At 44.3% G+C, this 24,731-nt stretch overlaps 1 protein-coding gene and 1 non-coding gene across 4 annotated transcripts in view; both read left to right on the forward strand.

Moving 5' to 3' along the window:
- LOC123755876 (serine/arginine repetitive matrix protein 2) overlaps positions 1–24,731 on the forward strand; it is a 270,322-nt gene that overhangs the window by 239,926 nt on the left and 5,665 nt on the right. For all 3 annotated transcript variants that reach the window (XM_069300127.1, XM_069300126.1, XM_045738800.2), the window contains 2 exons: positions 8,847–20,945; positions 23,719–23,844. In XM_069300127.1, the coding sequence (XP_069156228.1) occupies positions 8,847–20,945; positions 23,719–23,844 (12,225 nt within the window). The remainder of the gene's footprint in view (positions 1–8,846; positions 20,946–23,718; positions 23,845–24,731) is intronic.
- On the forward strand, positions 8,056–8,174 carry LOC123756057 (5S ribosomal RNA). The gene has a single exon (XR_006772602.2). It is a non-coding gene; the product is annotated as a 5S ribosomal RNA (ribosomal RNA).

A 24,731-nucleotide genomic window follows, 5' to 3' on the forward strand; every position in this document is an offset into this window, starting at 1 on the left:
TCGTTTCCTGGTTGATTACCTGGTTGATACCTGGTTGATGGGGTTCTGGGAGTTCTTCTACTTCCCAAGCCCGGCCCGAGGCCAGGCTTGACTCGTGAGATTTTGGTCCACCAGGCTGTTGCTTGGCGCGGCCCGCAGGCCCACATACCCACCACAGCCTGGTTGGTCCGGCACTCCTTGGAGGAACAGTTCGTTCTGGGAACAGTTTCCGTTCAGTCCGTGGACGTTGGCTGTACGTTACTGTTGGGCGGTGAAGCTTTGATTTCTTGCTGGATGACTTATGTTATTAACAATGGATTCTCTGGAACAGAAATGGTTTGTCCCGTTTTCTGTGACCTAATGCACCTGTTCACCTAGCAGCAAATAGGTACCCAAGAGTTAGTCAGGTTGTTATTGGGAGGGGATATATATATATATATATATATATATATATATATATATATATATATATATATATATATATATATATATATATATATATAATATGCATAGCACGTATATATACACTGGCTACCTGTCCCCTGGCACAGTGAATTGTTATAATTACTTTCAGTTACACTCCACTGAGAAAACTATAACAAGAGGCAAATTGAATCGAGAACGGCCCCTTCTCTCTCAGTAGGAGTACTATAGTACAGTAGGAGTACAATAGTACAGTAGGAGTACAATAGTACAGTAGGAGTACAATAGTACAGTAGGAGTACAATAGTACAGTAGGAGTACTATAGTACAGTAGTACAATAGTACAGTAGGAGTACTATAGTACAGTAGGAGTACTATAGTACAGTAGGAGTACTATAGTACAGTAGTACAATAGTACAGTAGGAGTACAATAGTACAGTAGGAGTACTATAGTACAGTAGGAGTACAATAGTACAGTAGGAGTACAATAGTACAGTAGGAGTACAATAGTACAGTAGGAGTACAATAGTACAGTAGGAGTACTATAGTACAGTAGTACAATAGTACAGTAGGAGTACTATAGTACAGTAGGAGTACTATAGTACAGTAGGAGTACTATAGTACAGTAGTACAATAGTACAGTAGGAGTACAATAGTACAGTAGGAGTACTATAGTACAGTAGGAGTACAATAGTACAGTAGGAGTACAATAGTACAGTAGGAGTACAATAGTACAGTAGGAGTACTATAGTACAGTAGGAGTACAATAGTACAGTAGTACAATAGTACAGTAGGAGTACAATAGTACAGTAGGAGTACTATAGTACAGTAGGAGTACAATAGTACAGTAGGAGTACTATAGTACAGTAGGAGTACAATAGTACAGTAGGAGTACAATAGTACAGTAGGAGTACTATAGTACAGTAGTACAATAGTACAGTAGGAGTACTATAGTACAGTAGGAGTACTATAGTACAGTAGGAGTACTATAGTACAGTAGTACAATAGTACAGTAGGAGTACAATAGTACAGTAGGAGTACTATAGTACAGTAGGAGTACAATAGTACAGTAGGAGTACAATAGTACAGTAGGAGTACAATAGTACAGTAGGAGTACTATAGTACAGTAGGAGTACAATAGTACAGTAGTACAATAGTACAGTAGGAGTACTATAGTACAGTAGGAGTACTATAGTACAGTAGGAGTACAATAGTACAGTAGGAGTACTATAGTACAGTAGGAGTACTATAGTACAGTAGGAGTACTATAGTACAGTAGGAGTACTATAGTACAGTAGGAGTACTATAGTACAGTAGTACAATAGTACAGTAGGAGTACTATAGTACAGTAGTACAATAGTACAGTAGGAGTACTATAGTACAGTAGGAGTACTATAGTACAGTAGGAGTACAATAGTACAGTAGGAGTACTATAGTACAGTAGGAGTACTATAGTACAGTAGTACAATAGTACAGTAGGAGTACAATAGTACAGTAGGAGTACAAGAGTACAGTAGGAGTACTATAGTACAGTAGTACAATAGTACAGTAGGAGTACAATAGTACAGTAGGAGTACAAGAGTACAGTAGGAGTACTATAGTACAGTAGGAGTACAATAGTACAGTAGGAGTACAATAGTACAGTAGGAGTACAATAGTACAGTAGGAGTACTATAGTACAGTAGTACAATAGTACAGTAGGAGTACTATAGTACAGTAGGAGTACTATAGTACAGTAGTACAATAGTACAGTAGGAGTACAATAGTACAGTAGGAGTACAAGAGTACAGTAGGAGTACTATAGTACAGTAGGAGTACAATAGTACAGTAGGAGTACTATAGTACAGTAGGAGTACAATAGTACAGTAGGAGTACAATAGTACAGTAGGAGTACAATAGTACAGTAGGAGTACTATAGTACAGTAGGAGTACTATAGTACAGTAGGAGTACAATAGTACAGTAGGAGTACAATAGTACAGTAGGAGTACTATAGTACAGTAGGAGTACAATAGTACAGTAGGAGTACAATAGTACAGTAGGAGTACAATAGTACAGTAGGAGTACTATAGTACAGTAGGAGTACTATAGTACAGTAGTACAATAGTACAGTAGGAGTACTATAGTACAGTAGTACAATAGTACAGTAGGAGTACTATAGTACAGTAGTACAATAGTACAGTAGGAGTACTATAGTATAGTAGGAGTACAATAGTACAGTAGGAGTACTATAGTACAGTAGGAGTACTATAGTACAGTAGTACAATAGTACAGTAGGAGTACTATAGTACAGTAGTACAATAGTACAGTAGGAGTACTATAGTACAGTAGTACAATAGTACAGTAGGAGTACTATAGTACAGTAGGAGTACTATAGTACAGTAGTACAATAGTACAGTAGGAGTACAATAGTACAGTAGGAGTACTATAGTACAGTAGTACAATAGTACAGTAGGAGTACAATAGTACAGTAGGAGTACTATAGTACAGTAGTACAATAGTACAGTAGGAGTACAATAGTACAGTAGGAGTACTATAGTACAGTAGGAGTACTATAGTACAGTAGGAGTACAATAGTACAGTAGGAGTACTATAGTACAGTAGTACAATAGTACAGTAGGAGTACAATAGTACAGTAGGAGTACTATAGTACAGTAGTACAATAGTACAGTAGGAGTACGATAGTACAGTAGGAGTACAATAGTACAGTAGGAGTACAATAGTACAGTAGGAGTACTATAGTACAGTAGGAGTACTATAGTACAGTAGGAGTACTATAGTACAGTAGGAGTACTATAGTACAGTAGGAGTACAATAGTACAGTAGGAGTACTATAGTACAGTAGGAGTACTATAGTACAGTAGGAGTACAATAGTACAGTAGGAGTACTATAGTACAGTAGGAGTACTATAGTACAGTAGGAGTACAATAGTACAGTAGGAGTACTATAGTACAGTAGTACAATAGTACAGTAGGAGTACTATAGTACAGTAGGTACCCCCCCCCCCCCCCAGCGACAAGGAAGGCTGGCCAGGGAGATACAATTTACTGAACTAAAGTCGAAAGCATTTAATAAGTCCTGGAGAAACGGAGAACAAAAAGCCAGCCGTAAAATTTAATAAAATCAAATATATTTTTCCCGATGCAAAGTTTAAAGCAACAATTACTGTTATTATTGTTGGCTTTGTTTAAAGGGGATGAAACATTCTCTGATGAACAAGCAAACTGTGAAGTGCTGAGGATACAAGCACACGGCTGTGTTTAATGAAACACTAAGACGATGGGGAGCCGGTCGGCCGAGCGGACAGCACGCTGGACTTGTAATCCTGTGGTCCTGGGTTCTATCCCAGGCGCCGGCGAGAAACAATGGGCAAAGTTTCTTTCACCCTATGCCCCTGTTACCTAGCAGTAAAATAGGTACCTGCGTGTTAGTCAGCTGTCACGGGCTGCTTCCTGGGGGTGGAGGCCTGGTCGAGGACCGGGCCGCGGGGACACTAAAGCCCCGAAATCATCTCAAGATAACCTCAAGATAAGAAGACACTAGAGATTGACCACTAGTCACACCTTCGTGTCATCTTTTGCAAATGATACAAAAATCAGCATGAAAATTGCTATTGTAGAAGACACAGATAAACTACAGGCAAATATTAATAAAGTCTTCGATTGGGCAACTGAAAATAGCATAATGTTTATCGTGACAAGTTCCAGGCACGATACACAGAGGGTTCAGGACGCAATGAGACCTACTCATAGAAGGAAAGCAACATGTAACATAAAAAGCAACACAATCGACTTGAGAATGGTCCAGGACGGACCGAAACGTCGTCGTCCCTTCACCTTCTAGTGTGTGGTCTGGTCAACAACATGTAAAAGATCTGGTGATGGTGATGTCTGACGACTGACATTTAGTGAACATAACCGAGCAAATATAGCGGCGGTCAGGAAAATGATATTATAGATTATGAGAACGTTCAAATCCAGAGACCCACAGCAATGTTAATACTATTTAAATCATTGGTGCTGTCCCGTCTTAAGTATTGTTCGGTACTCAATTCCCCTTTCAGAGCGGGAGAGATCTCTGAATTAGACGGAATACAGAGAACATATACGGCACGCATAGAAACGATAAAGCATCTAAATTATTGGGACTGTCTCACAGCTCTCAAAATATACTCAGGAAAGGAGATGAGAAAAATATCAAATAATATATACATGGAAGATACTGGAGGGCCAGGTCTCAAATTTGCACGATAGAATAACAACGTACTGGAGCGTATGTTGTACTGAAGGAAATGCAGAATAGAACCAGTAAGGAGTAGAGGTGCCATAGGCACAATCAGAGAACACTGAACATCAGAGGTTCACAGCTGTTCAACACCCTCCCAGCGAGCATTAGAAATATTGCCTTAACGAAGGTGGATGTGTTCAAGAGGCACTTGGACAGATTTTTGCAAGAAATGCCGCACCACACACTGGCCTGGCGTTTCACGAGAGCTTTGTCCTGGGGTCGTAAATCCCTGGGAGGATTTACTGGACGTCAATCCTTAATTGTAGCCTCTGTTTACCCAACAGTAAAATGGGTACCTGGTTGTTAAACGATTGGGCGGGTGGTATTCCAGGGACCATAGCATTAAGGACCTGCCCGAGACGCTACGGTGCTGGTGGCTGTACACGACTGTAACAACTCTTGTTTATTCACCTAGTTGTATTCACCAAGTAGATTCGCGCGCACACACACACACACGTATGTGTGTGACTCCTTCTGAAGATGTATTAATATACGAAAGTACTTAAGGAAATTCCTGTTTCAATTTTCCTCCGTGGTCTGACACTGTCACATTTTTAATCACGTGTTTATTTTTCGTGATTTACACACATATATAATATACAATAATATAATATAATATAATATAATATAATATAATATAATATAATATAATATAATATAATATAATATAATATAATATAAAAAGTGAACAGAGGCATTAGGCGGTAGGAAACGTGCCCGCTCTAGATTCCAGATTTCGAGTCGAGAGCGAACCCAATATTGCATATATGGCAGGGAGAATAGAGTTGTCAGACTACCACATTGAGGGAGGGGGGGGGGACCTTTGACAAACTGCCGGCGTCCTGTCTCCGTCGAGACCACTAGAGAGAGTCCCCTTCAGGTAAATTCAGGTATAGAGCTTGGAGAGTGTAAATGTTGTATAAATATGTGCGCGTCTCCCCCCTCTCTTCCATGCTGCCTCGCCGTTTTCTGCGGCGTATCCAGTCTTCACCCGCCAGCGCTGCCACTCAGCTAATTTCCCCCCACTCCCTCCCATGTCTCTCTTTCCTACCAAATTATATCTAAATAATAATAATAATAATAATAATAATAATAATAATAATAATTATAATAATAATAATAATTTTAATAATTTAAGAAGACAAATATTCACTGGTTATATTACATTGTGTTGATATCTGGTATAGCGCTGCCATTTTGTTCATGAGGCTGTGTAGTCCTACTGGATTAATTCTCCTGATAATTGCCTTATCTTATAAGGCCACTAAACACCCACAGTCATGCAATAATATAATAGTTTTAGGAATCTTACTTTCTGGTTACCTTGTGATGGTTTCGGGGCTTAGCGTCCCCGCGGCCCGGTCGTCGACCAGGCATCCTGGTTGCTGGACTGGTCAACCAGGCTGTTGGACGCGGCTGCTCGCAGCCTGACGTATGAGTCACAGCCTGGTTGATCAGGTATCCACTGGAGGTGTTTGTCAAGTTCTCTCTTGAACACTGTGAGGGGTCGGCCAGTTATGCCCCTTATGTGTTACGGGAACTGGTCGGCAGAGCGGACATCACACTGGACTTGTGATCCTGTGGTCCCGGGTTCGATCCCGGGCGCCGGCGAGAAACAATGGGCAGAGTTTCTTAAACCCTATGCCCCTGTTACCTAGCAGTAAATAGGTACCTGGGTGTTAGTCAGTTGTCACGGGTTGCTTCCTGGGGGTGGAGGCCTGGTCGAGGACCGGGCCGCGGGGACACTAAAGCCCCGAAATCATCTCAAGATAACAGAATCACGTGCCCAGTGTTCTGTCTGCTCAGCCGCCGGCTCCGGCTATACGGTGTCTGTAATATAATTTTATATAATTATATATACAGCAAAATTTGCAAATTTGCAGAGTATTGAGCGGGCAAATAAATTCAGAAAGACTCAGAAGTGCGACAAGATAAAGCTTTTAATATGGGTTAAAGATTAGTAGATGCCGTTTAATGCTGAAAATGTCGGGTTCTGTGGCGGGGTAATTAGGATAGTTACCAGATATCACCTGGTAGCTATCAATTTTCCGATATAGCAATTTAAACTATTGCTTAAATTGCGATATCGGAATGTGACAAAGATATGGAAGTCATTATTAGTGCGGATCTTATGCCAAATTAAATGCATAAATGTACGAGATAAGGTAAATATAATAATGGGATCCAATTTCTATAAAGGGATTAGAATAAGAGATCTAATGTTATTTAGCTGGACTTTGCTCCTGTTTGGCGCCATTTTATTCAAATGGATTAAAAGATATAATAAGGGTAACGTCTTACTAATATCCTCCATGTCAATATAAAATAGAACACGAAACGACGGATATATAAATTGTATAAGTTTAGATTCAGAAAATCAACCCGTCCTCTTAAAAATAACGTCACTTTTGGCTCGTATGCGCACTATGGCCAAATTTGGACGTAATTTCAAATGAAATCGACTCACAAAAGTGACGTACTGTTCCGTTTTCTGTTTGAGTCGTCCGGCTTACTCGGGTAGTTTAGAAGAGACAACTTTCCATTAACGTTTTTCATAACGTTTTGAAACTTTGAGAATTTCCTGCCCACCTAACCTATCAGAGGACCCTTAATTTACCGTTGTTGAAAAAAAAATCCAAAATTTATATTCATAGTTTTTTTTCATTTTGAAATTACGTCTATATTCGGCTATACGGGTAAACGGCCAAAAGCGACGTTCTTTTTAAGAGGACAGTTTGTTCTAGACCTGGGGGTAGAGACAGGTTTGGAGGCATGGTTGTCGATGTGTTGAACAAGTTAACGGGTAACCTAACCGACGTGCGATTGTTGGAATGTTTCAAGCGCATGGTAAACACACACACAACCGAGTTTGGGTAGATAGGGTACGCCTCGCGAGGGCCAATAGGCCTTCTGCAGTTTCCTTGAATATGTTGTTAGGCTCGGGCTGGTGCCACTGTTCTCGTAGCACTTCTTGTCCTACTATGCACCACCCGATTTGCATAATAAGCCAAGTTTTCCTATTGTTATATGTTTTCCTATTTTTTTCGTCTGAAATGATGAAGTTTTCCATTACATTATATATGATTTCATTTTGTTTAATTTGAGTTAAAGATAACGTAGAACTATGACCCAACCTCTCTTAAACTAAATTAACATAACTAGGTCAGGAATTTTTGTTCCTAATACAATATAATATTAATTCAAATAGACCAATTGGAAACAAATTTTTGAAACTAACTAAAATCACTCTGCCTATTAGGCAAATCGGGCCTAGCATACTAGGCCGAGTAGTGCGTTTGGCTATTAGGTACGACACACACACACACACACACACACACACACACACACACATACACACACACACATTGCCAACGGCCATACCACGTTGAGAACACCGCTTCTCGTCCGATCAGCGAAGTTAAGCAACGTTGGGTTTGGTTAGTACTTGGATGGGTGACCGCCTGGGAACACCAAATGCTGTTGGAAATAATGTTCACCTGTTGATTGACAGATGAGAGGCGGGACCAAAGAGCCAGAGCTCAACCCCCGCAAGCACAACTAGGTGAGTACAACTTGGTGAGTACAACTTGGTGAGTACACACACACACACACACACACACATATGATAGGGACATATAAAATACTCAGGGGAATTGACAAAGTGGAAATAGATGAAATGTTCACACGTAATAATAACAGAACGAGGGGACATGGGTGGAAACTGGAAACTCAGATGAGTCACAGAGATGTTAGGAAGTTTTCTTTTAGCGTGAGAGTAGTAGAAAAATGGAATGCACTTGGGGAACAGGTTGTGGAAGCAAATACTATTCATACTTTTAAAACTAGGTATGATAGGGAAATGGGACAGGAGTCATTGCTGTAAACAACCGATAGCTAGAAAGGCGGGATCCAAGAGTCAATGCTCGATCCTGCAAGCACATATAGGTGAGTACATATAGGTGAGTACACACACACACACACACACACACACACACACACACACACACACACACACACACACACACACACACACACACACACACACACACATTAAAGATTAGTTTTATTGGCTTGTATGATAATTATGGATGTGCATTTGTGCATTTGCCTATAATTTGTGTGTTATAGCCTTAGTGTAAGACAGTTGTGTTCTTGCAGATGGACTCCTTCCTGGGCAACACGCGGCCATTCTTCCAAGGGTTGCCGACTTCCACTCGTGGATATGATGGATCCACACTGGAGGACCAAACCCATGCTCCGCCCACACCCACCCCCCCGGCCACGCCCACACTGCCACCTGCCCACGTCTACCATCCCTACCAGCACCCATCAAGTGTCCCAGGTGCTGCGACGGCCACTAGTCTACCTGGTCTGCTGCCTCCTAGCCGACCCATTACACCTGCTACTCCCTCACACAAGCTTCCAGACCATACACAAGCTGCCTCGCCGTACAGTGTAGTGTCTTTCTTACAACCACATACCACCAAAGCTTCCACTAATGAGGCACGCTATCTGGCTCACCTTGAGCAATTACGCCAGGCAGCTGCAGCGGCAACGGCCGCAACTCCATCAAGATCTTCTAATACCTTACATGATTCGCGGATGCCAGTGCGTCCATATAACAACCAACCATCTCTTGTAACAGATCCTCGCATGCCAACTCGACCATATATTGCCCAGTCGACTCTGTCCCCAGAAAGCCGCACACTTCCTCGTCTATACACCACACAAGCTCCCAGTGCAGCAGAATTACGGCCAACTCGACCATACAGCACACATTCTGGCGTAAAGGGAGACTCTAAAATTCCTGCACGGCCGTATAGCACTCAGTCTGCTCCTTCCAGTGACATGAGGACGTATTCTCATCCGTTTATCCCTCAGTCCCTTGCTACAGATTGCCGAAGTCATTTGGAAAGTAAATATCCCCCTAAAAGCGAGTCTAGGTCAGACCTTCGGGCACTTGAGACTCGCTCTGATCCAAGAGCAGACTTCAGGCATGAACAGTGGGGTCAGCTGTATAGGGCTCCTGAAGCCAAGCCCTTGGAGAAATTGGCGCCTTCCGTCCACATCTCTGTAACCCCTATCAGTGTGAACGGCTCCAATGATGCTCTTTATTTAGGAAAGAAACCTGATGATATAAGTTTAAGACGATCAGAAGATCAATATATTAGAAATGTAGAAACCTTGCAAGTCAATGGGTCACGGGATTCATTGTATCCAAATGGTTCTCATAGCTCCTATTCCTCCGACAAACAGAGAGAATCTTCAAGAGAAAAACAAGCAGATTCACGACTAAAGGAAGATTCTGCCCTAGATCTGTCTGTAAAAACTGTAAGGCAAATTCCTGACTCAACTGCTCCAGATCCTGAAAAAAGTTTTAATGCTTCTCTTATGGGTGAAGTGACTATTCAGAAAATATCCCAAAGTGATCTTCTCGCGTGCACATCGGGCTCTCTCTCTGTCACTTCGCCAGATAAGGCTAATAGTAATTCAATATCATGTCCTAGAGATCTTTCCAGGGTTACTGCTCCAAGCATTTCAGGGACTCCGAGGGCAACACCTCCAAGTCAAATAGCCTTACAGTATGGGATAAATGGTTCCCCTAGTCCTCTGTCATCATCCAGCTCACTGGTGCGGGCGTCCCACGTGGTGCCCTCCGCCAAGCGGGCGGGCGACCCGGCCTATTTTGAAAACTACGCCAAACTTCCTCGAAGAAGTCATACACCGCCTATGAAGTCGGCCATCCCATCCCGGCAGATGGCTGATGTTAGTTTACCCATTCATCAACATAATAAATCTTTATACAGTGGGCACAAAGACTCCTTATCAGATCAGAATCGTGGCCTCCATCTCCTGGCAGCTGCAACGCTGAAAACTGAACATGATATCCGGTTTGGCAGAGAACCTGTCACTGGTAGAAGACAACCCAACATCAATAGCAGAGATGTAAATCAATGGAGAGATATTAGTTTAGAAAGAATGAATAGAAATTCCAGTTTAGAGAGGAGAGACTTTAGCATCGAAAGAAGAGATCCAAGTTTAGAAAGAAGAGATCCATGTTTAGAGAGAAGAGATCCAGGTTTAGAGAGAAGAGATCCAGGTTTAGAAAGAAGAGATCCAAGCCTAGAAAGAAGGGATCCAAGCTTAAAAAGAAGGGATCCGAGCCTAGAAAGAAGAGATCCCGGCCTAGAAAGAAGAGATCCGAGCCTTGAAAGAAGAGATCCCGGCCTAGAAAGAAGAGATCCGAGCCTTGAAAGAAGAGATCCCGGCCTAGAAAGAAGAGATCCGAGCTTTGAAAGAAGAGATCCCGGCCTAGAAAGAAGAGATCCGAGCCTTGAAAGAAGAGATCCGGGCCTAGAAAGAAGAGATACAAGCCTAGAAAGAAGAGATACAAGCCTTGAAAGAAGAGATACAAGCCTTGAAAGAAGAGATACAAGCCTTGAAAGAAGAGATACAAGCCTTGAAAGAAGTCTTGAACTGAAAGAATTAAGCTTAGAAAAATGGAATCTTAACTCTGTTATGGATCAAAAGTATATGCATAACAAGCATTCAGACGCTTTTGATCCTTATAGAGTCTGGGTAAATACTTCTGAGCAGTCCAACCCTAACAGTGATAACGGCAAGTATTTACCAGGACAGTACCCTATACCAGCTTCCGTCCCCTCCACTTTACCTCATCAAGGTTCAAGGGTTTCTTCTGCTCAACCTTCCCATCCTTACTCAACTTATGGACGTCCTCCAGACACAAGGCTACCTCAGACACCCTATTCCCAGTCGACACATACTGCTGCTCCCGTGCAGCACTCGCAAGTGAGCGTGGAACAGTCACCACATGGCAAAATGCATCAGACATATACCCAGAGCAGAATGCTACAGGCTTCATCAGCACACAGTAGTGGGCACTGTTCTCAGTCCCCCGTTACTACATGTGTCACACAGTCTTATCAGCATCCATATACAGCAAGCCAGCAACAGAGGCATCAGCAACAACGGTCAGGCCACACACAGCATTCATCATTTACTATTCCTCACTCCACAAAATCAGCAGCTTCTCTACCACCGCCACATTTCATGCCCCAGCAGTCAGCCCATCAAGCATATTTATATGCCCAACAGCGTAATGAATCATCTCATGCCTTGTACGCAGCCAAGCGATCAAATCAAACATCTCCTCATCCGTCTGGTTCGCCACAGTCTTCAGTATCTCCACATCCTTCCATGTCACCACATTTAGCAGCATCACCTCATTCGTCCGCTTCTCCACATCCAGTAGCAGCATCACCACGCTCTGGTGTCTCTCCTCATCCATCCCAACAGGGTAGAACTCCTCAGTCTTCACCACATCCTGCTCAGAAACTTCCGGCAAGCTCTCCAGCCCAACATTCAAGCCATGCCTATCCAGGAAGTCTCCCTCCTAGTCCATATTCAGGTCACCAGACCTACCCACCGCACTCCACTCCACCCTCTAGACCACCATCAGCAGCAGCCCAGTCTGTTCATTCGAACCATCCATCTAAAATGCCAGCTTCACAAGCCTCTCAACCCCTAGCTTCTCACCTATCACAGTCTAATGTTAATCGATCTACTGAGCCTCACACAGTTCAGTACACAGAGGATCATGCGCCTCAGGGTTACCCATCGCAAGCACATACACAACTACAGTCGCATCTTTTGCATGGTGTTCCTCCGCAGTCTCATCCCTCTCAGGTGTGTCCCCCACACACTCACAGCTCTCACTCTCATCACCTTCAGACCCAGCCTCACACTTCTCAAGCTTATCATTATCCACTGCAGGGTCATCCCTATACTTCTCAAGTTCCTCATCATTCCCAGCTCTCCCCTCATCCCTCACAAGCTCCTCAGCATCCCTCACAAGCTGCTCTTCAGTCTCCCCAAGGTACTCCCAATTATTCCCAAGCACTTGCCCATCCTTCACACGGTCACTCGAATTCTTCACAAGCCATATCTCCGTCTCATTCTTATTTGCCTCAGGCACCTCATGCTGCTCATTCTTCACAAGCTCCTCTACATACATCTCTTTACTCTACCAGAGCTTCTCCACACTCCTCTCAAGCTTCCGCTCATATTTCCCAAGCTTCTCCATATACTTCACAAGCTTCCTTACACACTTCTCAAGCTCCCACACAATCTTCTCAGACTTCCACATACTCTCCCCAATATTCTCAGTCTCCTTCCCAATATTCTCAAGCTCCTTCCCATTATTCTCAAGCTTCTTCCCATTATTCTCAAGCTTCTTCCCAATATTCTCAAGCTTCTTCCCAATATTCTCAGGCTCCTTCCCAATATTCTCAGGCTCCTTCCCAATATTCTCAGGCTCCTTCCCAATATTCTCAAGCTTCTTCTCAATATTCCCAAGTTTCTCAGCATTCTCAAGCTTCTTCCCAATATTCTCAAGCTCCACCTCACTCATCTCACGCCCCACTCCACTCCTCACAAGCCCCTCCTCACTTCTCACAAGCCTCGCCTCACTCTTTACAAGTACCACCCCTCTCCTTGCAAGCTCCCACCTATCCCTCCCAAGCCCCGCCTCACTCCTCACAAGCCCCGCCTCACTCCTCACAAGCCCCGCCTCACTCCTCACAAGCCCCGCCTCACTCCTCACAAGCCCCGCCTCACTCCTCACAAGCCCCGCCTCACTCCTCACAAGCCCCGTCTCACTCCTCGCAAACCCCGCCTCCCTCCTCACAAGCCCCGCCTCCCTCCTCACAAGCCCCGCCTCACTCCTCACAAGCCCCGCCTCACTCCTCACAAGCCCCGCCTCACTCCTCACAAGCCCCGCCTCACTCCTCACAAGCCCCATCCCAAGCCCCTCCCCACTCCTCGCAGGCCCTTCCCCACTCCTCGCAGGCCCTTCCCCACTCCTCCCAGGCCCCACCTCACTCCCAGGCCCCGCCTCACTCCTCTCAGGCCCCGCCTCACTCCTCACAGGCCCTGCCTCACTCTTCCCAGGCCCCGCCTCACTCCTCCCAGGCCCCGCCTCACTCCTCACAGGCCCCGCCTCACTCTTCCCAGGCCCCGCCTCACTCTTCCCAGGCCCCGCCTCACTCTTCCCAGGCCCCGCCTCACTCCTCCCAGGCCCCGCCTCACTCCTCCCAGGCCCCGCCTCACTCCTCCCAGGCCCCGCCTCACTCTTCCCAGGCCCCGCCTCACTCCTCACAGGCCCCGCCTCACTCTTCCCAGGCCCCGCCTCACTCTTCCCAGGCCCCGCCTCACTCTTCCCAGGCCCCGCCTCACTCTTCCCAGGCCCCGCCTCACTCCTCCCAGGCCAAGCCCCAGCCCTCCCAGGCCAAACCCCAGCCCTCGGAAGTCCCTCCCCAGCCCTCAGAAGTCCCTCCCCAGTCCACAGAGGTTCTGCCCCAGTCCTCAGATAACCCACCCCAGTCCTCGGATGCCCCACCCAAGTCCACGAAAGTCCCACCCCAGTCCTCGGAAGTCCCACCCCAGTCCTCGGAAGTCCCACCCCAGTCCTCAGAAACCCCACCCCAGTCTTCGCAAGCCCCAACCCAGTCCTCGGGAGCCCCACCCGAGTCCTCGGAAGCCCTACCCGAGTCCTCGGAAGCTCTACCCCAGTCCTCGGAAGCCCTACCCCAGTCCTCGGAAACCCCAGCCAAGTCCTCGGAAGCCCCACTCCAATCCCCGAAAGCCCCGACCCAGTCCCCGCAAGCCCCGCCCAAGTCCCCGCAAGCCCCGCCCAAGTCCCCGCAAGCCCTGACCCAGTCCCCGCAAGCCCCGACCCAGTCCCCGCAAGCCCCGACCCAGTCCCCGCAAGCCCCAACCCAGTCCCCGCAAGCCCCGACCCAGTCCCCGCAAGCCCCAACCCAGTCCCTGCAAGTCCCAATCCAGTCCCCGCAAGCCCCGCCCCAGTCCTCGCAAGCCCCGCCCCAGTCCTCGCAAGCCCCGCCCCAGTCCTCGCAAGCCCCGCCCCAGTCCTCGCAAGCCCCGCCCCAGTCCTCGCAAGCCCCGCCCCAGTCCTCTGAAACCCCTCCTCATATTTCCCAAGCTCCTCATCCTGCCCAAGCTCCTCATCCTTCCCAAGCTCCTCATCCTGCCCAAGCTCCTCATCCTGCCCAAGCTCCTCATCCTTCCCAAGCTCTTCATCCTGCCCAACCTCCTCATCCTTCCCAACCTCCTCATCCTTCCCAACCTCCTCATCCTTCCCAACCTCCTCATCCTTCCCAACATCCTCATCCTTCCCAACATCCTCATCCTTCCCAACATCCTCATCCATCCCAAGCTCCTCATCCTTCCCAAGCTCCTCATCCTTCCCAACATCCTCATCCTTCCCAACATCCTCATCCTTCCCAAGCTCCTCATCCTTCCCAAGCTCCTCATCCTTCCCAAGCTCCTCATCCTTCCCAACATCCTCATCCTTCCCAAGCTCCTCATCCTTCCCAACATCCTCATCCTTCCCAACATCCTCATCCTTCCCAACATCCTCATCCTTCCCAACATCCTCATCCTTCCCAAGCTCCCCATCCTTCCCAACATCCTCATCCTTCCCAAGCTCCTCATCCTGCCCAAGCTCCTCATCCTTCCCAAGCTCCTCATCCTTCCCAAGCTCCTCATCCTTCCCAACATCCTAATCCTTCCCAAGCTCCTCATCCTTCCCAGCATCCTCATCCTGCCCAAGCTCCTCATCCTTCCCAAGCTCCTCATCCTTCGCAAGCTCCTCATCCTTCCCAAGCTCCTCATCCTGCCCAAGCTCCTCATCCTTCACAAAATTCTCATCCTGCCCAAGCTCCTCATCCTTCGCAAGCTCCTCATCCTTCCCAAGCTCCTCATTCTGCCCAAGCTCCTCATCCTTCACAAAATTCTCATCCTGCCCAAGCTCCTCATCCTTCGCAAGCTCCTCATCCTGCCCAAGCTCCTCATCCTGCCCAAGCTCCTCATCCTGCCCAAGCTTCTCATCCTTCCCAAGCTTCTCATCCTGCCCAAGCTTCTCATCCTGCCCGAGCTCCTCATCCTACCCGAGCTCCTCATCCATATCAAGCGCCACATCCTTACCAAGCTCCTCTCTATTCTTCCCATCATTCCCATCCTTCACAGGCTTTTTCCTATCCTCCCCATCCTTCCCAGATCCCTCCCCAGTCTCCACAAGCCCATCCTCATCCTTCCCAAGCCCCTCCCCATCCTTCCCAAGCTCCTCCCCATCCTTCCCAAGCCCCTCCCCATCCTTCCCATGCCCCTCCCCATCCTTCCCAAGCTCCTCCCCATCCGTCCCATGCCCCTCCCCATCCTTCCCAAGCCCCTCCCCATCCTTCCCAAGCCCCTCCCCATCCTTCCCAAGCCCCTCCTCATCCTTCCCAAGCCCCTCCTCATCCTTCCCAAGCCCCTCCCCATCCTTCCCAAGCCCCTCCCCATCCTTCCCAAGCTCCTCCCCATCTTTCCCAAGCTTCTCCCCATCCCTCCCAAGCTCCTCCCCATCCTGCTCAAGCTCCTCCCCATCTTTCCCAAGCTCCTCTTCATCCCTCCCAAGCTCCTCCCCATCCTTCCCAAGCTCCTCCCCATCTTTCCCAAGCTCCTCCCCATCCCTCCCAAGCTCCTCCTCATCCCTCCCAAGCTCCTCCTCATCCTTCTCAAGCTCCTCCCCATCCCTCCCAAGCTCCTCCTCATCCTTCCCAAGCTCCTCCCCATCTTTCCCAAGCTCCTCCCCATCCTTCTCAAACACATCTTTATTATCAAATGTACCCTCATCCCTCTCAAGCTACCCCTCATCTGTCTGAAGCTGCTCCTCATCCCTCTGAAGCAGCTCCTCATCCCTCCCAAGTCCCTCCTCACTCTTCTCGTATTTCACCTCAGATTTCTCAAACCTCATCTCACCCGACTTATGCCCCACCTCATCGTTCCCAAGCCCCACCTCATCGTTCTCAAGCCCCCTCTCATCGTTCCCAAAACCCACCTCATCGTTCCCAAAACCCACCTCATCGTTTTCAAGCCCTACCTCATCGTTTTCAAGCCCCAGGTCATCGTTTCCAAGCCCCACCTCATCCTTCCCAAGCCCCACCTCATCCTTCCCAGACCCCTCCTCATTCAACTCATGTGTATTCACATCCCACCCAAGCCCCACCTTCCTCCAAAGCTCCTACACATCTTTCACAAGTCCCTCATCCTTCCCTGGGTTCCTCCTCCTCATCTGAAGCCCATCACCATTCGCCCCAGGTATCACCCCATTCTTCTCAAGACCCATCATATGTGCAAGCACCTTCCCATAATTCCCAGACTTATTCCCATACTTCTCCAGCCCATTCTCATCCATCCCTTCCTCGTCCTGCTCAATCCCATAGTCACACATCCCTGCCCCACTCATCTCTTGCCACAACCCTCCCATCCCAGACATCTCCTCGGACTTCTCAGTCTCATCTCAATCCTTCTGAGCTCCAAGCTCATCTGTCTCAGCCCCATCCTTCTCAGCCTTATTCCCATTCCTCTCAGTCATATCCTCATCCACCTCAGCCTTACACACATTCTGCACAAGCTCAGCCTCGTCCTTCTCAAACACATTCACATCCTCCACGAAGTCATGTACAAAATTCTCAGTCTCGCTTCCCAAAAGCCCAATCTTCTCAGTCTCGCTTCCCAAAAGCCCAATCTTCTCATCCTAATGCTTCCCAGATACGTTTACCTCATCCAGCACAACATGGTCACATTATGTATTCCTCACACCAGACCACTCTGCCGCATACTTCTAAGCTTCGTGCATCTCATCCTTCTCATAGGAACAGTTCTCATCCTTCTCAGCCTCATCTATCTCACGGGCATCCTCACCATGCCCAGAATGTACATCATCAGCCAACAAGGCTTCCACATCCATCTGTCAAGATTGAAAATGTTCCTGGTGCCTCTCAATACCCTGGATATATATATCCTTCACAATACTCTACAGCCAGACCAGATACAGGACTGGGTAAAGGTCAACCTGATTCTACCCCTCAACATACAGAACCAGTTTCAGCAAATTCTAGGATCTCCCAAGATAGTGATTTATCACGAATACGTACAAAAGGTGAACAAAAAGCATTTGATCCTCGAAATGCTGTGAGTGGCAAGTCAAGTGTGAGGGTGGATCCATGGAATCGATGCGCCCAAGGTATTCAAGACATTCAACACCCTCATCCTGGTGATAGAGCTGTGAATTCATCTTATAATGGCACAAAACCACCCACCCAACCTTCGCTTGTTAGTGATCGTCAAGGTGGGCCAAAGACTTCCACTGTTTTTGAATTCAAGGATGAGGAGGGTAATAAATCAGATCAAGTTCAGGTTGCAAGCAAGATACTAGAGCCAGGTAAAGCAGCTCTAGCGGAGAAACTTCAAAGAAAAATTCAAAATGCTGGTAGCCTTGAGTCTCTTGTAACTATAAAGGACAGTGTGCAAGAGCTGGTCACAATAAAGAAGGAAGAACCACCAGAAGAAAGTGAATGGGACTTGGCTATAAACAAGTTTGTGGGTGATCTGGCAGTGAATCCTGAAGGAGTAACAAGTAAGAAGAGCAAATCTCTAGGAAGGCGATATTTACAGAAAGTTCAAATACAGCATGCTATTGACAATGATCTCATAGTGCCTCCCCCTCTAGATGCTGTGGAAGAGGAAGAGGAAAGTGAACCAGAACCACCAGTTAAATTCCGTGGGAAATTCAAGAGTATCAAAGATAAAAAGGTAGAACGATTAATACTGACATATGCATCACATTCAGATGAAAGTGCTACTGAAATGATCCCTGATGAAGATGCTAGTGATTTTGAAGAGGAATTAAAACGGGAAATAAGATCAAAAGATAAACGTCGAGGGCATTCCCGGAGATCGACAAAAGGTTATAAAAGCAGCGGAAGTGAATCTGAAAGAAGAAATAGAAAAGGAGGTTATGGGAGAAATAAGGAAAATAGACCCAATAATAAGCAAGACTCTGACTTCTCCTTTAACAGTGACAGTGACAGTGATAGTGACAGTGATAGTGATAGCAGTTCTAGTGTCAGTAGTGATGATTCCGATAGTGACGATTCCGATTCGGAAGAAGAAGTAAGGCCACGCAGAAAAACAAAGAGGAGATCAGAGAGCGAAGAGGAAGAGAAACCTAGGAGGCGGAGTAGAAAGTGGAATAGTGATAGTAGTGAATCAGAAGAGGAAATTATACCTCGGAGAAGAACCAGAAGAGGATATAAATCATCAAGTGATGACGAGTCATTTAAAGCTTCACAGAAAAATAAAAAGAGAAAGAAGAGACAGGACACAAGTGATTCAGAAGAAATGCCATTAAAGATAAGGAAGGGTAAAAAGAAAATTTGTGAATCCGATGAGGAGGAGGAGGAAGAGGATACTGGAGCAAGAAAGGCCAAGAAAAGAAGCTCATTAAACAGAAAACAGCAGAAGAGGAGCAAGAGGAAAGATTCAGAAGAGGAGTCAGAGGCAGAAACAATTTCCAGAAAGACTAGAGGCATGAAGAGAAAACTGCAGGAAACTAAAAAAGGTAAGAGGAGAAAGCAGATAAAAAATGTAAGCTCTTCCTCAGAATTTGATGAAGCAAATAATGGTAAAGATAAAACTGAACAAAGAAAGAAATGCAGCAAAAATAAGACACAGAAATCTGCTGAAGACACTAGTGAAAACTCGGACATACCAACCAAAAAGAAAAATCATTCTAAGAGCAATGTTATTGTTGATAGTGATGACAGCGATGATTTAAAAAAGAGTGATGTGGAAGAAAAGAGTTCTAATGAAAAACAAATGGGTGCTATAAAAGTTGAAACTGATGAAACTACAGATAAAGAAAACACCATTAAAATTGCAGGTGAAACAGAGCCACAAGATGGAGAGGAGATTTTAGGCTCTGAAAATGAAATAGAATTTGTAAATGACTCTGTAATTGAAAAACTGAAGAAAATTCGAGATGAGGAGCTAAACAGAGATGACGTGAAGGAAATGAAAGTGTGGCTAAGTGAAGTAAATACTGACTTAAAAAAGCAACTTGGAAATCTTCAGGAGACGGCTGTGAGGCATTATTGGAAAAAGCCAGAGTTTGGAGCTGGGGATGATTTCCTCCATGGATGGCAAACAGAAGTGAAAAAATACAAAGAAGTTACAGCAAGATTCCCAAAGAAACTTTGCCAAGCTGCCAAACACCAAAGTTCAGTCTCGCCTAGTAAAGGTACCTCGAGAAAAGGCAAAGATCGTGACACGGGGTCGTCATCTCCTGCCAAAAATACTCGTAGTAAATCTGGGATAATCAAGACTAGCATGGCGGTAGCAGAAGATGAGAGACTGAAGGTGGCAGCACGGCCAGAGATTAGCACAGTCATGCAAAGGTTCTTTGATAAGGTCTTGGCTGAAACAGGAAGTGATAGCACTAAGGGTGTACTTTCATCCAAAAAATTCACCCTTGGACCATTTTCTGCTTTTGCTACTCTAAGAGTCCCTACAGGACTTACACCAACACCATCAGTAGCACCCTCTATGATGGCAAGTGATGACTCGGATATGGACTCGCTAGCTAGCCTAAGAACTGACCTTCCAGCATCTGATAGTATCCCAGTGTCACGAAGGTCAATAGCTAGTAGCCTTTTGAAAAAGTTTGGGCGTAAATATAATGAAAGGAAGCTCAACACACTGTGCCTCAACAAACCTAGACCAGTACTGGAAGCTACAAACAAACCTCAACTCCTGCCTACACCTGGAATGCCAACAACGGAGAAGGATCTTGAGGATATGTCACCAGATAATCTTAAGATTGCAACATTTTTCAGGAAAGAAACTGTTAGTAATTATAGAGATAACTTTGAAGTGGTTGTGACAAAGAATGGAATGAATGAATTCACACCAATCCTATACCAGTCAAGAACTCGCAACAAAGAAAAGCAGATTCAGGATGCTGCTACAGTAAAGTCTGTTTTTGGTACAGATATTCCACCTCATCTAATCAAGAAAACAGAGACTAAGAAAGCTAAGAAATTAAAGAAAGAGAAAAAAGATGAAGTAAAAGTTTCGGTTAAAGATGAGAGTTCTCCAGTACCTGTAAGTCGTGCAAGTACCCCTGGTGGGTTTGTATTCGCTCAAGGAGATGACGACGATGATTCTGAACTACGTAGTGAACGTTCCGAGTCTGTCCTCGGGGAATCATCTGTTCCTCGAGCAGCCAAGAGGGTACGACGGAAATTCCGCAAATTCAGAAGTGGTTTTGACTATATACGAAAAAAGAAGAAAGTGAAGCCCGATGATGAAACGACTCCATCCAGAAAACGCTTGGTAAATAAACTTTTACAGTACAGCATGTCATGTCAGATTAATGTGCTCTTTATTGTAGCTGATAACTTTTTTTACCAGATATAATATATTTTTATTTTTTATTTTTTTTTAAGCAAACTATTGTATATTACAGTACGGTAATAGTAAATACCTGTACTACACTGTTAAAGTAAAAATGGCATGTAGAACAGTATAGTAAGAACAAAATGTTAGTTTTTTTTATGGGATTTATATTTAGCTTTACTGTTTTAATAGCTGCACCACCTGGGGGTTAAGGGAGAGAGAAACTGGTTTATACAAATTTTGTGCTGTGATACGTTCAGACCATAGAGGTTGATAATTTGGAAATATTTCATCTAAACTGATTAATATATCTACAGTATACTGTACATGAATGAGGTCAGAATTATTGTTGTAAGTTTAAAGTTTGATCTTTAGACTTTTTCATTTAATGCAAAGAACATCATGATGTGAATCAAATTTGTCTTCCTCAGTGAAAACTTTAAAGGTTGTCCAGTTTTTTTACTGTATATAAATATAAAGATTTGACAAAATATTGATTTGGAAGAGTATAGAAGATAATGATGATTTTAGTTGAAGAGGTGCATCTTAGATTTTTACATTAAGACTGTTTGTTGAGAGAGCCTGTGAGAAGGGATATGAAGTATGTAGGTACTGTATGTGGTTGATTATGAACTTTTGGAAAAGTGAGTAGGAAGGGTCTCCTGTGAGTGTTGAGCATATATGAGTTGCCCTCTTACAAAGAAGGCAAGCTGCCTATTAATTTGAAGATAACATTATCTCCATATCAAAGCCAGGTAAAATGGATGAATTCAGACCTATCTCTCATGTACAGATTATACAAGATGGAGTACAGCCCTTAATAGATCTTCTGGCTCATTACACTGAACTGCAGACAGAAGTAAATGGGTTGAGAAAAAGCAGATAGTACCTGTAATGCTTTCTCTGTTAATACCTGTGAAGCCGATAACAGTGTCTAGATGACTGTGTTAAACCTGCAGGTGCATTTGACAATGCCAGTCATAAAGTAATTATTCATAAATTAATAAAACCTGGGCCTAAAAGCTATCTATATACTGTACTGTAAATCCATAGCTGATTATTATGTAACATGACAGCCAGCCAGTCAGTATATTTTCAAGGACTCTATGCAACACTTAAAATCCATGACCTGGGAGCTCACCAAGGTGGCATTTTTAATTCAACATCCTACAGGCACACAATAAGTTTTTCGTGGAAGTGCATGGTCTGTTGGGATCATAATATTACTGTTTAGCGCAAGTTCGGAAGAATAACGCAGGCAAGTTATGAAATGTAGCTCAAATAATCTACAGAGAAAATATCCTATTTTCTTTGGAACAGATATGAAGTTAATACAGTACTGTACCTAATTGATATCAACATGAACTCTGCTGACTTTGAAAAAGAATTTCACAACATGCCCATGCACTTGGCCCCAGCTCCAGACTCTTGGAATTCTATATTTATAAAAAAATGCAGAGTGCCAGTAACACAAGCACTCGTGTAATTACCTAGATCAAAAATTAGGCCAATAGAAATAATAGGTAAAGTAGGACAATGGATTCTAAATTTTGTCAAAAAAGAATGTAAAGAGTGATAGGTAATCAAATTAAAGCAAGTCCAAGTACAGTGAATAGCTCTGAACTTCAGGGCACCACTGTTTTTTCTTAAATCCTCTCATTTCGGTTAATTTAATGTGCAAAGAAGTCTGAGATGAGCTGAAATAAGCAGTCGTAGTATCTGTATAACAGGACAGTTCAGTGTCCTGTTCTATACTGTTCTATAGTTCTATACTGGTATTGACTTGCATATTGGTAAAGTAGTACCTCTGTTAAAGTACTGAGGCTCGTACATAGTTCTTGTCAGTACACCTACTGAATTACCTTTGGTCCTAAAGAGAATTAAATATTTAGGTTATACTTGAAAAATTGAAAGGAAAGAATTTTACCAGCAGATAAAGGATAAAATATGGGATATATATTGTGAGAATACAAGTGCAAAAATGAAGACGTGGTGTTCATGAATGCAGTGGGTACATCGCGGTAAGAGAAGCGTGTGTGAAGTAAGAGAAGAGAGGGCACCTCTCACTTTGTGTCAGTGTTCTCTTCCTACCTAAACTGTGCAGATAACAAATTACTCAAATAAAACTAAGGCACTTGGAAAAACAGGGTTAAGTCCAAAGACCTAACCCTGAGAGAGAAATAAGTCCACATTTTCCAACCATTAATTGACAAAATACCTGTTTCAACACAAATTATTAATGCACCCTCCACTTTCCTATCACAAATACAACAAATAATGAAATCTAGAATACATGGAATGTACAATGATGTAAAAATATAGCCAACATATTTCATGGAAACATGAGGATGTAAGGGTGTGAGACTTACTGCCATGCAGTTGACATGACTGTGATCAATGAGAATTACTGTATTATGAATTATTCATGTTAATCAGTGTTGGTGCATTCGTAACCAGAGTATTTGTAAAATTCATTTGCACTTTGAAGCATTTTATTAATGTGCTTGTGTATGTACCTAAGAATCCGTATTATCTAATATTGGTACCAAAAAAAGTGTGAACTTCCCATAATATTATTCTGAACTGGGAAGTAAATATTATAACATTTGGATATTGAATTGTCTTCATTATAAATTTTTAAGTAAATGAATTGGTCTTAAAGGAATATATTGCTGCATTGTTATTTATATTTTAAATATTTTATTAACAGCCTGTTCGCAAACACGTTAATTGGCCAGAAGAAAGCCGCGATGTGGCCTCAGAGGTTCGGAGTTGGGTTGTCAACAAAGGTCTGGGTGAAACTGTCTTGCATAAAGCTGCCAGACTTCAGTATCACGTAAGTATTCTTACTCTTCTGATCTCATTTTGAATCATTTGAGAGAAATTAAACTTGTTCAACAGCAGATATAGGATTGGCATAGTGGGGATATTTAATTTAATTCTGACAGAAATTATGCAGTAGAGATAAGAATTATATAATTAAGACAGGACTGTTTTGGTGGAGTGGAGGAATATCTAGAAGAGGCAGGATCCCTGGGTTCAATTCCTAGCCGGGGCTGTAATGGATGGACATGTTTTCAATTACCTAATGCACCTGTTCACCTAGCAGTAAATAGGTTCCTGAGACTTAGGTCATTGTTATGAGGGTTGCATTCTGGGGAGGGTCAGTAATTTGACCTTGGGTAAGGGGGGGTTGGACCTCAATTCAAGCCTAAAGTGTATGTACAGTACACAGGCTTCCTGTTTCCAATGTAAGGAATTACTGTCGTTATATGCAGTAAATAAAACGTGTATAATCTGAAGAATACTTAACACTTTCGCGCTCTGGGCACACGACCTCCCCACTACCCCAGGTGGGTTTGGGCATTCCACGGGAGCGCGTGGTAATTCTGAAAAGTGTATACTCTCTTCAACTTTGTCACTTCAATTCTCGTCCTAAGATTTGGTATCAATGTGTTTGCAATAAAATTCTCTAGAGGAGTAAATGCATATAAACACCAAAAGCCAAGCTTACCACCCGCAATAAACAGAGAAAGTGCGAGCGAGTGCCCCGGGAGCGCACAAGAACGATAAAATGCGTACATTATTTTCACTTTGGTCACCTCAATTTTCGTTCTAGTGTTTTCATTTTGGTATCAATGAGTTCGCAATAGAATTCTATATAGGAGTATATGCATATATGTAAAATAAAAAACCTGGTCACGCTCCACCTGCCAACAAGTT

The sequence above is a fragment of the Procambarus clarkii genome, chromosome 43 (genome assembly GCF_040958095.1).
Source record: "Procambarus clarkii isolate CNS0578487 chromosome 43, FALCON_Pclarkii_2.0, whole genome shotgun sequence".
Classification (NCBI taxonomy): domain Eukaryota; kingdom Metazoa; phylum Arthropoda; class Malacostraca; order Decapoda; family Cambaridae; genus Procambarus; species Procambarus clarkii.